A 12,764-nucleotide genomic window follows, 5' to 3' on the forward strand; every position below is an offset into this window, starting at 1 on the left:
TTGAATAGAATAGAATTCAACTTTATTGTCATTGCACATGTCACAGGTACAGGGCAACGAAATGCAGTTTGCTTCCATCCAGAAGTGCTTTAGCCTTGATATAGATATATTACAATATATATATTAGCAATAATATAGATATGTAAGTATATTACAGAAATGGGTCTATTATGGCATGTTATAATGTACACGGTATGAAGTATGTTATGAATATGCTATAACTATAAGTATGTACAGGCTGTAGTGAGTACAAGCTATGAACAGGATATAAATAGGAAAAACTATACAAAAATATGAGATGTACAGCTATACAGAAATGGGAAATATGCAAGTTATAAACAGTTGTTGAATTAAAAATTATCGTATTTTACAGAATGATTATTTATACAGTGGTGCAGTTAAGATAAGAGAGATATGTGGATAATTTCTACAGAGGCTGTATAAAGTGCTAGTGGTTTTGAGTGGTGGTTCAGTCTGTGTTATTATTGTGTGTTTGAGGGTACAGTTGTCCATTGTATGTGTGTGTGTAGGTGGTTGTGGGTGTGTGTATGTTCAGTCCGTGAGTTTAACGTGGGTCAGATGTCAGGAGGCAGAGTTCAGGAGTCTGACAGCTGTGGGGAAGAAGCTGTTCCGGTACCTGGTGGTCTTAGTCCGGAGGCTCCTGTAGCGCCTCCCAGAGGGCAGGAGGGTGAAGAGTCAATGTGATGGGTGACTGGGGTCTTTGATGATTTTCCCAGCCCTTTTCAGACACCGCTTCCTGTAGATGTCTTTTATGGCAGGAAGTGGTGCTCCGGCGATGGGCTGGGCAGTTTTCACAACCCTCTGCAATGCAACCTCTGCCTCTGCTCCGAGGCAGACCAGTTCCCGTACCAGACTGTTATACAGTTGGTCAGGATGATCTCGATGGTGCAGCGATAAAAGTTCACGAGGACATTTGGTTCTTCCTCGGAGTCCTCAAGAAGAAGAGGTGCTGGTGAGCCTTCTTGACCAGCTTGGAGCAGTTGGTCGTCCAGATGAGATCCTCGGAGATGTGGACTCCAAGGAACTTGAAGCTGCTCACACGCTCCACAGCCGTCCCCTTAATGTAGATGGGTGGATGTGGGTCAGCATTGCTCCTGTAGTCCACGATGAGCTCCTTGGTCTTCTCGGTGTTAAGCAGCAGGTTGTTTGTGTCGCACCACTCAGCCAGACCATCCACCTCCTCCCTGTAGACGGCCTCATCGTTGTCACTGATGAGGCCAATCACCGTGGTGTCATCTGCAAACTTAATGATGGTGTTAGAACCATCGGCAGGTCTGCAGTCGTGGGTGAAGAGGGAGTAGAGGAAAGGGCTCATTTGGTATAACGGAATAGCTTTAGTGTCTTGTTTTTAAAACTTGAGTATGAACTTATACAAAATGCAGCAAGATATTTATTTAAAAAACAGTTTTATTGATTACAAAAAACACTATCGGATTCGTATCGGCAGATATCCATATGATATCGGTATTGGACATTAAAAAGTGGCATGGTGCCATCTCTAATACGAATATCGATGAAATGCATTATCAGCTTTCTTGGCTTCCTGTACAGGCTAAAGTATTCTATGGCTTACTTGCAGTTATAAAGAACTCAATTCTGTTAAACACACCACATTTATTTCTGCTCAGCTGCAGTATCCAGATGAAATACATAATGATATTACATGATTTTCAACAAACTGCAATTTAGTAAATCCTCGAGTTAAAAGTAACTTTTTGTAAAACTGTTATATTTAGAGCAACTTTCAGGTGGAATAAATTACCTTATAAAATTAGAGAATTAGTAACTATTCAAAACTTCAATGAACATTTAAAAGCTGATTTACAGAACTTTTAGTTGTTGTAATATTGTAAGAGATGATTTGTTTTTGAGATTTCTGTAATGTGCCTCCGTGTTATTGATATTGTTGTTGTTATTGTTGTTGTAGTTATTATTGATTGCTTATATTTTAATTGTGAAACCTCACTGTGGATGTAAGAGCCAAATTATGTGGATATCTTGAATCCACTTTATTGTATAATATTTTATGTGATTGTATTTGATGGAAGACGAGCAACATGGAAGCTAATGGGGTTCCTTTTGAATAAACAAATAAACAAACACAGGATTTATTATCACTGAATAATTATGTATAAATCTATAAAAATTATAGAAATATGTGTTAGAAACAGTGTGTGTGTGTGTGTGTGTGTGTGTGTGTGTGTGTGTGTGTGTGTGTGTGTGTGTGTGTGTGTGTACACAATCAGGAGGGATGGGCTTGATTTTAGTGTTTTAACAGTCATGAATTATTTTTAACAGCAGGTTGGATGTAATGTGTTAGAACTACCAGCAGGTGGGGATAAGAGACCTTTAAGGTGTTTGGTGCCACACTCCACCTTCAGGTTTAAAACTAGTGTTAATGGAGAGAGTTTGAAGGTTGAGTTTGTTCCACGACTGCATTTCACTCACTGCCTCTGTTTGTATCTCTGTCACTGCAGGACCAACATGGAGCGAGAAGTCAGCGCTCTCAGGAGGCCGACAAACCTCACAGAAGAAAGAGAGAGAAAAAACACACCTGTGACGAGTGTGGGATGGAGTTTATTTCCAAGTGTCATCTAAAACAGCATCAGGTCATCCACACTGGAGAGAAACCATTCAGCTGTGACTTGTGTGGAAAGTCTTTTTCCTGGAAGCGTTCCCTAAAAACACACCAACTCATCCACAGTGGAGTTAAAGCATACAGCTGTGATCAGTGTGGCAGAGCTTTTACTCAAAATGGTCACTTACAGAATCATCTAGTTAGCCACTCTGGAATTAAGGCATACAGCTGTGACATCTGTGGAAAAACTTTCAGCCGGAGAGGGTACCGAAATGCACACCTACGCATTCACACCAGACATGATGTGTACTGCTGTGAACAGTGTGGCAAAGAGTTTACAACAGACGCAGACTTACAAAAACACATGTTTACCCACAATGAGGAGAGACCTTATAAATGTGACCTGTGTGAGAAGACTTTTAAATCTCCACGTTACCTGAGACGACACCAACAGATCCACACCAGAAAGAGACTCTACAAGTGCAGTTACTGTGAGGTATGTATTTATATTGTTATCTTGTCATTTTAGCCTGACTGTTTGGAACAACTCTGCTCATTAAACTGTGTTAGCATGTTAGCAATTCTACTGCATGGAAAAGCAGCTCTGAGTGATTATTCAGATTTTCATGTCAGTTACGATTTTAGTATTACTGTAGTATTATGGTGGTAGTATTGTAGTTATTGCAGCCCAGTAAACTGAGTGTGTTAACTGAAACAATAAAATGTAATTGGACGTCTGCAGAGATGCTCTTTATTTCAGGCGACGTTCAGGATAAAAATGTTGAAGGACTGACTTACACTGTCTTTGTGTCTTTGTTTAGAAGCAGAGTGACACAGATGGATCCAGTTCTCAACCCTGTCATCACTGTGGTGGTGGGAAAGACTTTCGTTGTGACCTCTGTGGAAAAACATTCAGTCAGCAAAAGAACCTAAAAACACATCAACGTAGACACACTGGAGACAAACTGAAATACTGCAAAGAATGTGGGAGTAGCTTCCCCACATCAACTGAGTTAAAACAACATGACCTGATTCACAGTGGGGTTAAAAAGCACCTCTGTGATCAGTGTGGGTCATCCTTCACCACTGCAGGTCAGCTTAAAAAACACAAACGAGTCCACACAGGAGAGAAACCATACAAGTGCAGACACTGTGACAAAAGCTTCTCACATTCAGGTAGTCATAACTATCATGAACGTACACACATGGAAGGAAACTACAGCTGTGACCAGTGTGACAAGAGCTTCAGGAATCTCAGTTCATACTTCAAACACAAACATTCCCACGTTACTAATAAACTGTTTCACTGTTACCAATGTGCCCAAACATTCACCTCATTGTCTGCTCTGTGCAAACATCAGCGTGATCACTCAGGGCTGAAATCACTCCCATCACTGGATCACAGTGAATCTGAAGACACAGAAAGATCCTCTGGTTTCAGTGTCAGACTCAAAAAGCTTGAGATCAGGCTCCACAGAGTTCAGATAGAATCATTTAAACTTGTGTTGAACTGAACTGGTTGCTGGGCTGAACTTCTACATAATACAGATTTACATGGGATCTTATTTTCTGTCGTTTTACTGAGTCAGTTTTGTCCTTTTTTCTCTGTCCTGGTTTTGCTCGTCTGTAAATAATTGAAACTCAGTCAAATAGTTCATTGTTCTCCAGCAAAACGTTTTGGAAACTCATGTTTAACTTTTAAAACTCTGACATGTTTTAGCACACAAGGCTTCATCGGGGAGTTCACTCATGATTGGACCATGAGAATAAAGGTTTTTAGTTCTTTCAAAGCGTCTTGGAGGTTTTTGATGTTTTGTTTTTTCTGAAATCACCTGAAAGAAAAACTATTTTTCTAGCTTTATGTAGTGTAGAAGTTTTTAATGTTTCTTTCATCTGTGATGTTCTTGAATGTGTTGACATGAAGATGGTACAAATAAACTGTCCTTTTAGCTTCAGCTCCTAATTTATTCATTATTTATGGATGTAGCACAGCAGCAGTTTCTTGATTAACACATGGAGGGCTCGGGATCTGATGGTAAATAATGTTTTGTGTCCTTGTACACATCATACAGCTCAGCTGTTCCACAGATGTCAGGTTTACACAGTGGGATGGTTTGTAAGAACGCAGCTCTCCTGTGGATAAATCCTTACTCTTAGCCTCAGGACCTCACACAGTCCCAGCAGATTCGGTCAGAAGATTTATACCTTTTTCATTTCTATATGATTCTTCTTGCATCTAAACAAAGATGATTATGATGATGATGAGTCATTTATGAAAAAAGAAGCAAAAAACAATATTGTTTTATGAGGATTTTCATGGCTGATTTTTTGCATCAACATTTTTGTACATGAAAATGTTGAAAGGATGCAAAGGAGGAGGAGGGCACAAGAGCTCAGCGCGTGATACTGACTGGAAGCAACACAGCTGCTGTTGACAAAGCAGCAGAGTCAGATATGAATGTGTATTGAATTCACCGTGTAAATATACCAGATTTATCCACATACGCTAGTTTTCACCCCTTTTTTTTTTTACTTTCAGTAAGTTTACTTTTAGTTTATTTTTACTTTCTGAAGACGCGGGAGAATCTGATTCATCATAATTGAGCATTTCATTAATGTTACACCCCAATGCTTTCATTTGAACCCCAAGTGTCATTGTCTTTGAAAATGCACGGAGTATAATGCATCTATTTTGCAAAAATAAATAATACAATAAATGTTAAAAGACTTTCAAAACGGTACCCTGTTTTCCCTTCATCGTATCGTACAAATAGAGATAATATAATTATCTGAGGAACAATTGTCAATAAGCAGAGAAGTTATTAAAATATTAATGCAAGACATGGAAGCAGGTGTTGTTGTTCCTAAATTAGGAACAATATTTTAAAATTACTTCACAATTCTTCTTGCACTTCAGATTGTTACAAACTATCAGAATATAAAGAAAGTCAGAAAATGGACAACCTCAGCTTATAAAACTGCTATTTTTTTTAACCACAAACCACTGGATCAATTTCAAGTGTTTTGCACTTGATTTTTATTTTATCATAAAACACTGCAGAGATGCAAAGAAATAATCATTATAACAGTGTGCAACTGCTCCACGTTATACTGTGTCCAAGCTATAGACGTCTCTGAAGCAACACTTTAACAAACTCCTGCATAGCTGCACAGTCCACATTGCACAGTGACAGCACAAAGACCCACACAGCTGGATTTGGATATTTAACATTCTTTCAGTAAAAATTAAATCCTGCATGAGTTCATGAATATCTGGCATTAATCAGATGAAAGCCTCTGCTATAGCACCCTGTCATCCATTCATCCAAGAGATGTAACCAAGATACTGCCTCTATTAGTTAATTATTAGATAATCATTTTTGAAAAATAATCTTTAACATCTGAGTAATTTCAGATTTTTAATGTCAGATTTTACACGGTCAGGTGTAGCCAAGGTTAACTCAGAAACTTAAACTTTAACTCAAAACGTATTTTAAATAAATTTCAAACGAGCCATCATGATAAAGGGAATGTGTGCAGTTTTGGTGCTCCGTAAGTTCTGTGCTGAACAGCGTGGCTGACTCTTTGTATCTACTATTGCCTCCACAGTCTGAGTCCGCACAGGTAATGAGCCATTATGACCAATTATGGAGTCCCCTGCCAGCTCACACTTTTTTGAGGTTATGTCAAAAGCAAGGGCGTAGATTTGGCATGGACGGAAGGGACGCGTCCCCACCAATATCCAGCAATTATTGAATTGTCCCCACCAATAATTTGATCTCTTCGAGTAAAGAAAAACAAACCCGATAGTAAGTAAAAAACGATCTGTCAGCTTCTCATTCAGCGAGTGGTGCAGAAAGAGTTAAATTAGTTCTCTACTGGAGTCCTACGTCATGTGACAAATATGGCCAATGTGATTGGCTGTGCCTTTCAGGGAGCTCTGTTTAGTTTCAGCAGCTGCAAACCTGCGCTGCGAGGAGGACGGCAGCAAAGAGGAAGAACCTGGATATAAGAAAGTATTTTTCAAACAAACCTGTGAGTCACATAAAGTCAAGTTCACTCATTTAATGTGTCCGTCACAATAACGTTACAGGCTATGCTAGGACATACATGCCAACACTCCCGATTTTTCCGGGGAATCCCGAATTTCAGTGCCCTTCCCGATAATCTCCCGGGGCGACCATTCTCCCCAATTTCTCCCGATTTTACACCCGGACAACAAAACTGAAAACCATATCCTAGACTGGCCCAGCCAATTCCAGTTTCCAACAATGGATACTATTACTGCAGCTACTTAGTTTTAATATTACTCTTATTACTCTTTCTGGGTCGCAAAATAAACTGTTAACACATTTTCAGGCGAGAATGTAGCTGTGTAAAAGTCAAATTGTCATGGTCCTGGGCCGTGTTGGCCCAGTATTCTTAGTTCTCTTGTATTTTTGTATTTAGTTCCCTGTTTAGGTTCTGTTTCCTGAGTTGCCCTGTTATGTTGTTCCCTGTGTGTTTTCCCTTCGTGGCTTTTACCCCCTGTGTGCCCCTCTGTGTATCTGTGAGCCCTCGTCTCTCCTTATGTTTTATTCCATGTTTCCCCTGCCCGTTATGTCTGTGTTTTCCCCGTGCTCTCTCTCCTCCTGTCTGAACCTCTGTACTTCCTGTTTGACTCTGCCCGTCTCCCGTCAGTGTTATGTTCACCCCGCCCTGTCTCGTTATGGTTATCTGTGTCAGCTGTGTTCCCCGTGTGTTCCCACTTTCCTCGTTAACCCTCTGTGTATTTCTGTCTGCGTCTCCCTCTGTTCGGCGTCGCGTTCTCCCTCATTGCTGTGTGGATTCCCTGTGTCTCCCTACGACTATTAGTTTATTGATTCTGTTACGTCTGGTTCAGTTTGGGTAAGAAGGAAAAACAGCCGAGTCCGTGTAGGTGACAAACATAGTGATTTTATTGCACACTTCTAAGACAGAAGCATGGGAAGACAAGCGTACAGCCACAGATCTCCAAAGAGTGGACCGCTCCCCATCCTTATATAACCCATGATCCCATGATGACGTAACACAGTCAGACCTTACTGGAAATGATAACAGTTTTGGGCCTGTTCAGAGAGTTTACCTAATATGGACATCAACTGTTAGTTGTTAGAGAAAACAAGTGTGTATTACATTCGTGCCTTTTGTGAAAGTATATCTGTCCTCAGACGACCCTCCTATTCTTACTAAAGGCCTGTGTACGTGCAGAACTGAACATAGAACCAAGGCAGGGTCCAGCAGGCCCCACAGGCTTCTGAGTGATTACAGAACTGTGAAACAGCTTTAAGCAAATAATATGAATAGTACAGAACAACAATAGACTGATTAAAGTACTGATAATCTGTGTAGATTAATGTTAACATAGATATGGTTCAAAGATTATTCTGTCAACTGGTTCAACAATGGTAAATGATTAATGATTGATACTTCTGATTATAACTGTGATCATAAGAATACAAAATAAAATATCTCCTGGTCACATTCCTCCTCTTTGGGCTGGCTTGCCAGCCCAACTCACACCAGGATTTATTTCCAAACCAAACAAACACGTTATGACACTTATCAATCCCAACGCCTCCGTTGTTTTCCAATTTTCCCACAACCCAGCTGTTCTTTTAGCTTCGGACTCGAGTTTCAGCCTGACACGCTTCAGGCCCCTTTACCACCTCCTCTTGGAGTGAAGAAACGCCCTCAGATTCTTCTTTCTTCGACTTCCGGGGTTATACCACCCTTCAGTCGTTACACAGATCTCGTTGGTCTCTGGTGTTCCTAGTTTTCGCCAACCCCTTCCTGGTTATCGCTGTGGTTATGGGATCCATCTTCTCAAGGAGCCCCAAGGCCATGACACTTGACCCCAGTTGCTGTGAAGGATCCCCATATCTCCGTGTCCCCGTCTGGTGTCTGTTCCCTTCTCTGCAAGAGACAGAAAGCCAACACCTCTCCTGCGCTGGCTCTCCTAACCTAATGTTGTTGACTTTGTTTATTCCAATCCTATGCCATGCTTATGTGTGTAAGCGTGCATGCATTTAACCCTCTGCACGTGAAGTCAATAGCTCCAATATATCAATCCGATCCGTTGTCGGATGAAGCTTTTGACCTTCACAGACTAAGTGCCAGCTCCTTATAAGCACATTTGCAATGTGTGTATAAAAATGAACAACAGACCTCAAACAAATTGGGCATTCTTAATTCTAACTTGAGTGTAGTACTCAGTTTCTGATCATCTAATTATGCTTCTCACTCGTTCCCTAAATTGTCTAGAAACCTTTAATTTTGCCATACCTAAATTATTAAAACACAGACCAAATGATAGACCCCCTATATAGCTTTTACCTTTATGAGCACACTTCAATAATGAGCAACAACCTGCAATCTGTACCAAAAAATCTTCATGGTCCCACCTGCAATTAAAGATCAGATGCATTTTATACCTGTTTTAATTCCTCCTTATATAGAACCTCCTCAGTTTCAGGTTAGTAGCGATTAGTCTCAATTAATCGTTCTAGGGAAGACAAGCGTACAGCCACAGATCTCCAAAGAGTGGACCGCTCCCCATCCTTATATAACCCATGATCCCATGATGACGTAACACAGTCAGACCTTACTGGAAATGATAACAGTTTTGGGCCTGTTCAGAGAGTTTACCTAATATGGACATCAACTGTTAGTTGTTAGAGAAAACAAGTGTGTATTACATTCGTGCCTTTTGTGAAAGTATATCTGTCCTCAGACGACCCTCCTATTCTTACTAAAGGCCTGTGTACGTGCAGAACTGAACATAGAACCAAGGCAGGGTCCAGCAGGCCCCACAGGCTTCTGAGTGATTACAGAACTGTGAAACAGCTTTAAGCAAATAACATGAATAGTACAGAACAACAATAGACTGATTAAAGTACTGATAATCTGTGTAGATTAATGTTAACATAGATATGGTTCAAAGATTATTCTGTCAACTGGTTCAACAATGGTAAATGATTAATGATTGATACTTCTGATTATAACTGTGATCATAAGAATACAAAATAAAATATCTCCTGGTCACAATTCCCAGTTTAGTTGAGTTCTGTATTTCCTATGTTCTGCCTGTCAGCAATAAAGCTGCTTTTGAGTTTATCCCCGTGTTTGTGAATCTTGCGATTGGGTCCTCCTCCCGCCTGCCACACAGCCGATCATGACACAAATAACTTAAACATGTTATTGTTTGGCCTGTTTCTGTGTTTTATTTGTTGGTGAGTAAATGGTTTTGGCTGAGATTAAAGTTATTAGATTAAATTAGATTAAATAAAACTTTATTAATCCCTCAGGAGAATTCCTCCAGGGTTCTCACACAGCTGAATAAACTGCTGTGTGAAAACAGCAGTTTATTCGACCATCTACACCAGCGTCCGGTTATATTTTAGACAGCAAGGAGCAGACGGCAGGTGACGTAATTCTGAAGGCTAGACCGTCCAATTTCACAGTCGCTCATTTCCGGTCTACCCGGCTTTCGGAGGACCCGGCCCACTTAGACCACAAAGGCCGGGTTCTCAGGTGGACACAGCCTCTGAATTTGGACACCCCCGGCCTGTTTCCGGTCGGACAATAATAACGGTGACATTTAACTTATTTTATCCGATAAATAAACACTGTAAAATCAAGTTTTTTGTATGTATATGTACATGTATATCCCCCCCCAGCCCCTTTGAATGTCTCCCTAATTTTGAGGTCTCAAGGTTGGCAAGTAGGAGCTAGGTTTGGTCCACATCAGTCTAAAATTGTATGTAACCATGAATAATGTGATGCCATGTCCACAAGGAGAGACTGGAGAGTATAGATGTAAAACAAATATGCCACCAGTTAATTTCAGCTAACGAGAGGAGCAGGTAGGGATGCACCGATAGCACTTTTTTGGAAACGAGTACGAGTACGAGTACTTGCATTTCAATACTCACCGATACCGATACCGAGTACTTAATAAAAACATGATTTAAATTTGCAGGTAACAGCTTTAGTCCTATAATTTAACAAAAAACAAACAAACAAGGGACTAGTTTGGAATTAAGAACATTTATTTAAAATGAAAAGCATGTTGTATGCAACATATTACAGAATAAATAATTATAAAAAAACAAAATTTAATTTTAAATTTGTTCGTCTGTTTCTCTGTTTAGAAGTCTCACTAGCACAGTCACAGCTGGGATGACATCAGAGGCTGGTGCGTCGTAGCTGCTCACTTTTTTTGGTTAGTTTCTCAAAGGGGGCGAGGATGGCAACAGTTGTCTCCATAAGAGCCCATTGGTGAGCGGTGAGATAGTCAGGGAGTTTGTGCTCGGACACATACACGCCCAGCACTCGCTTTTGCTCAATGAGGGACTGGAGCATGTAATACGTGCTGTTCCAGCGAGTCTGTACGTCCTGCTGTAGTCTCTTTATTGGCTAGTTGAGCTGTCCCTGAATGTCCTCGAGGCGGGTGTAGGCTAAGGCGGAATGTTTAAAATGCCCAACTATTTTCCGTCCCACTGCTATAGCATCAGCTATGCTCCTCTGTGCTAATAAGCGTGGGTAAATAAGCGTGGGTAAACTCTTTGTACTCGTTGTTGTGTTGGGATTTTAGGTGCTTGATTAAATTGCTTGTGTTAAATGCACTACCTTTAGAGCCTCCTCTGGACAATTTCGCTGAGAACAATTTGCAGGCCGCCTTTGTTTTCGCGTCTTCGTTCACTTTGAAATAGTTCCACAGAGCTGATATGTCTCGCCTCACTTTCTCCCCGCTCTGAGCTGCAGCCGGGGCCTGGGGGCGGGCACTCGGCGCCTGTGATTAACCCCTTACATGCCAGTCAAACATAGAGAGGTCTCAGACCGTGGTATTGGTCCTCGGTATTGGGGGACTTTTAACGAGTACGAATACTTTAGAAAATGTGGTATCGAGGCCGATGCCGGTATCGGTATCGGTGCATCCCTAGGAGCAGGCATGTGTTTGTTGTGTGGGGCATGTAGTCCATGTCTGTTGCTGTAACAGTAGTTCATGTTTAGAATAAAACATCTCAGCCCCCTATCTGATAGAGGGCAGTAGTGCCTAAAATGTTGCATAATGTTGCTGAGAGATCTTTTACTTTGTGGTAATCTTAGATGAGTAGTTTTATGGACAAAACCCACCAGATCTTTCAGTGTTCCCTTAGTGCTAATGTGTCAGAGATGTTGGTGCACTATAACTGAAGTAATGTTGTTAAGTCCTTAAAGTCATATTCTTTTATTGTCATGACTGTATTTTTACTTTTGTATGATACCTGATTTATATGATATATGGCTGAAGTAAACTAAAGCCTGAAATACTTAGTCAGTCATTTGTTTAATAGTAATTTAACATTATATAATGCACATATAAAACTATGAATTGTAATTTTAAACGGTTTAAAAGCATGTAGAATAGCATATGCAGGCAAGTATATTTCTCCTTTTTTTTTTTTATCAAGAAGCAAAAACAAAAAGGAAAAAATAAGAAACGGGGCAGGGTTCGATGGTCGAATCAGCCGTCCCCACCAATGCCACAACCAAGTCTACACCCTTGCAAAGGCCTTTTAAAACTCCAGGAAGAGAATGAAGCTATTGTCAAATACCAAATCAGAGTAATCAAGTAGATCCAAAACCAGTCTAATGTTATGAGAAATGTGTCTATTTCTCATTAAGCCTGATTGTGTCTCATTGATAATTGTATCCAAGAACTCTTTAATTCTGTTAGCAAGTACTAAAGCCATAATCTCATAGTCATTATTGAGCAGACAGATGGGTCTCCAATTATCAATAAGAAGTAAGTCTTTGTTTGGCTTTGGAATAAGTGTTATGAGACCCTGAGTAAGAGTAGGAGGGAGGTTGTTATTCTCTATACTTTCTATGAAAACCTGCAGTAAGAACTTAGTACTTCGTCTCCATGGCCTTATCAACATCCAATCTCCAGACTTCAGACTCTGCTCCTGAGGAGAAACAGAATCATCTGGCAGATCATTTGTTCTCATGACTTCTTTACTTTTAAACATTTTGAGCATCCAATCTGCTAATGTGCTCTCTCTTCTGCTTTTCTATCATCACTACAGAAGACTAAAACTCTAAATGCTCTACCATATATAATCTCAAAGAGTCAGACCGTTCTCTGTTGGAGTAATCCTCA

The 12,764-nt window shown here is 40.4% G+C and overlaps 1 protein-coding gene across 4 annotated transcripts in view; it reads left to right on the forward strand.

Moving 5' to 3' along the window:
• Nucleotides 1-12,764, forward strand: part of LOC309714707 (uncharacterized protein) — a 138,142-nt gene that overhangs the window by 14,420 nt on the left and 110,958 nt on the right. The window contains exons 3-4 of one of the 4 annotated variants that reach the window (XM_082547345.1): nt 2,499-3,095; nt 3,421-4,554. The exons of the other annotated variants lie outside the window; for them this stretch is intronic. Of the exons in view, the coding sequence (XP_082403471.1) occupies nt 2,499-3,095; nt 3,421-4,113 (1,290 nt within the window). The 3' untranslated portion in view covers nt 4,114-4,554. Of the gene's footprint in view, nt 1-2,498; nt 3,096-3,420; nt 4,555-12,764 lie in introns of those variants that run through there. 4 annotated transcript variants of the gene reach the window in all.

This window comes from Aulonocara stuartgranti (genome assembly GCF_965226115.1).
Source record: "Aulonocara stuartgranti genome assembly, chromosome: 9".
Classification (NCBI taxonomy): Eukaryota; Metazoa; Chordata; class Actinopteri; order Cichliformes; family Cichlidae; genus Aulonocara; species Aulonocara stuartgranti.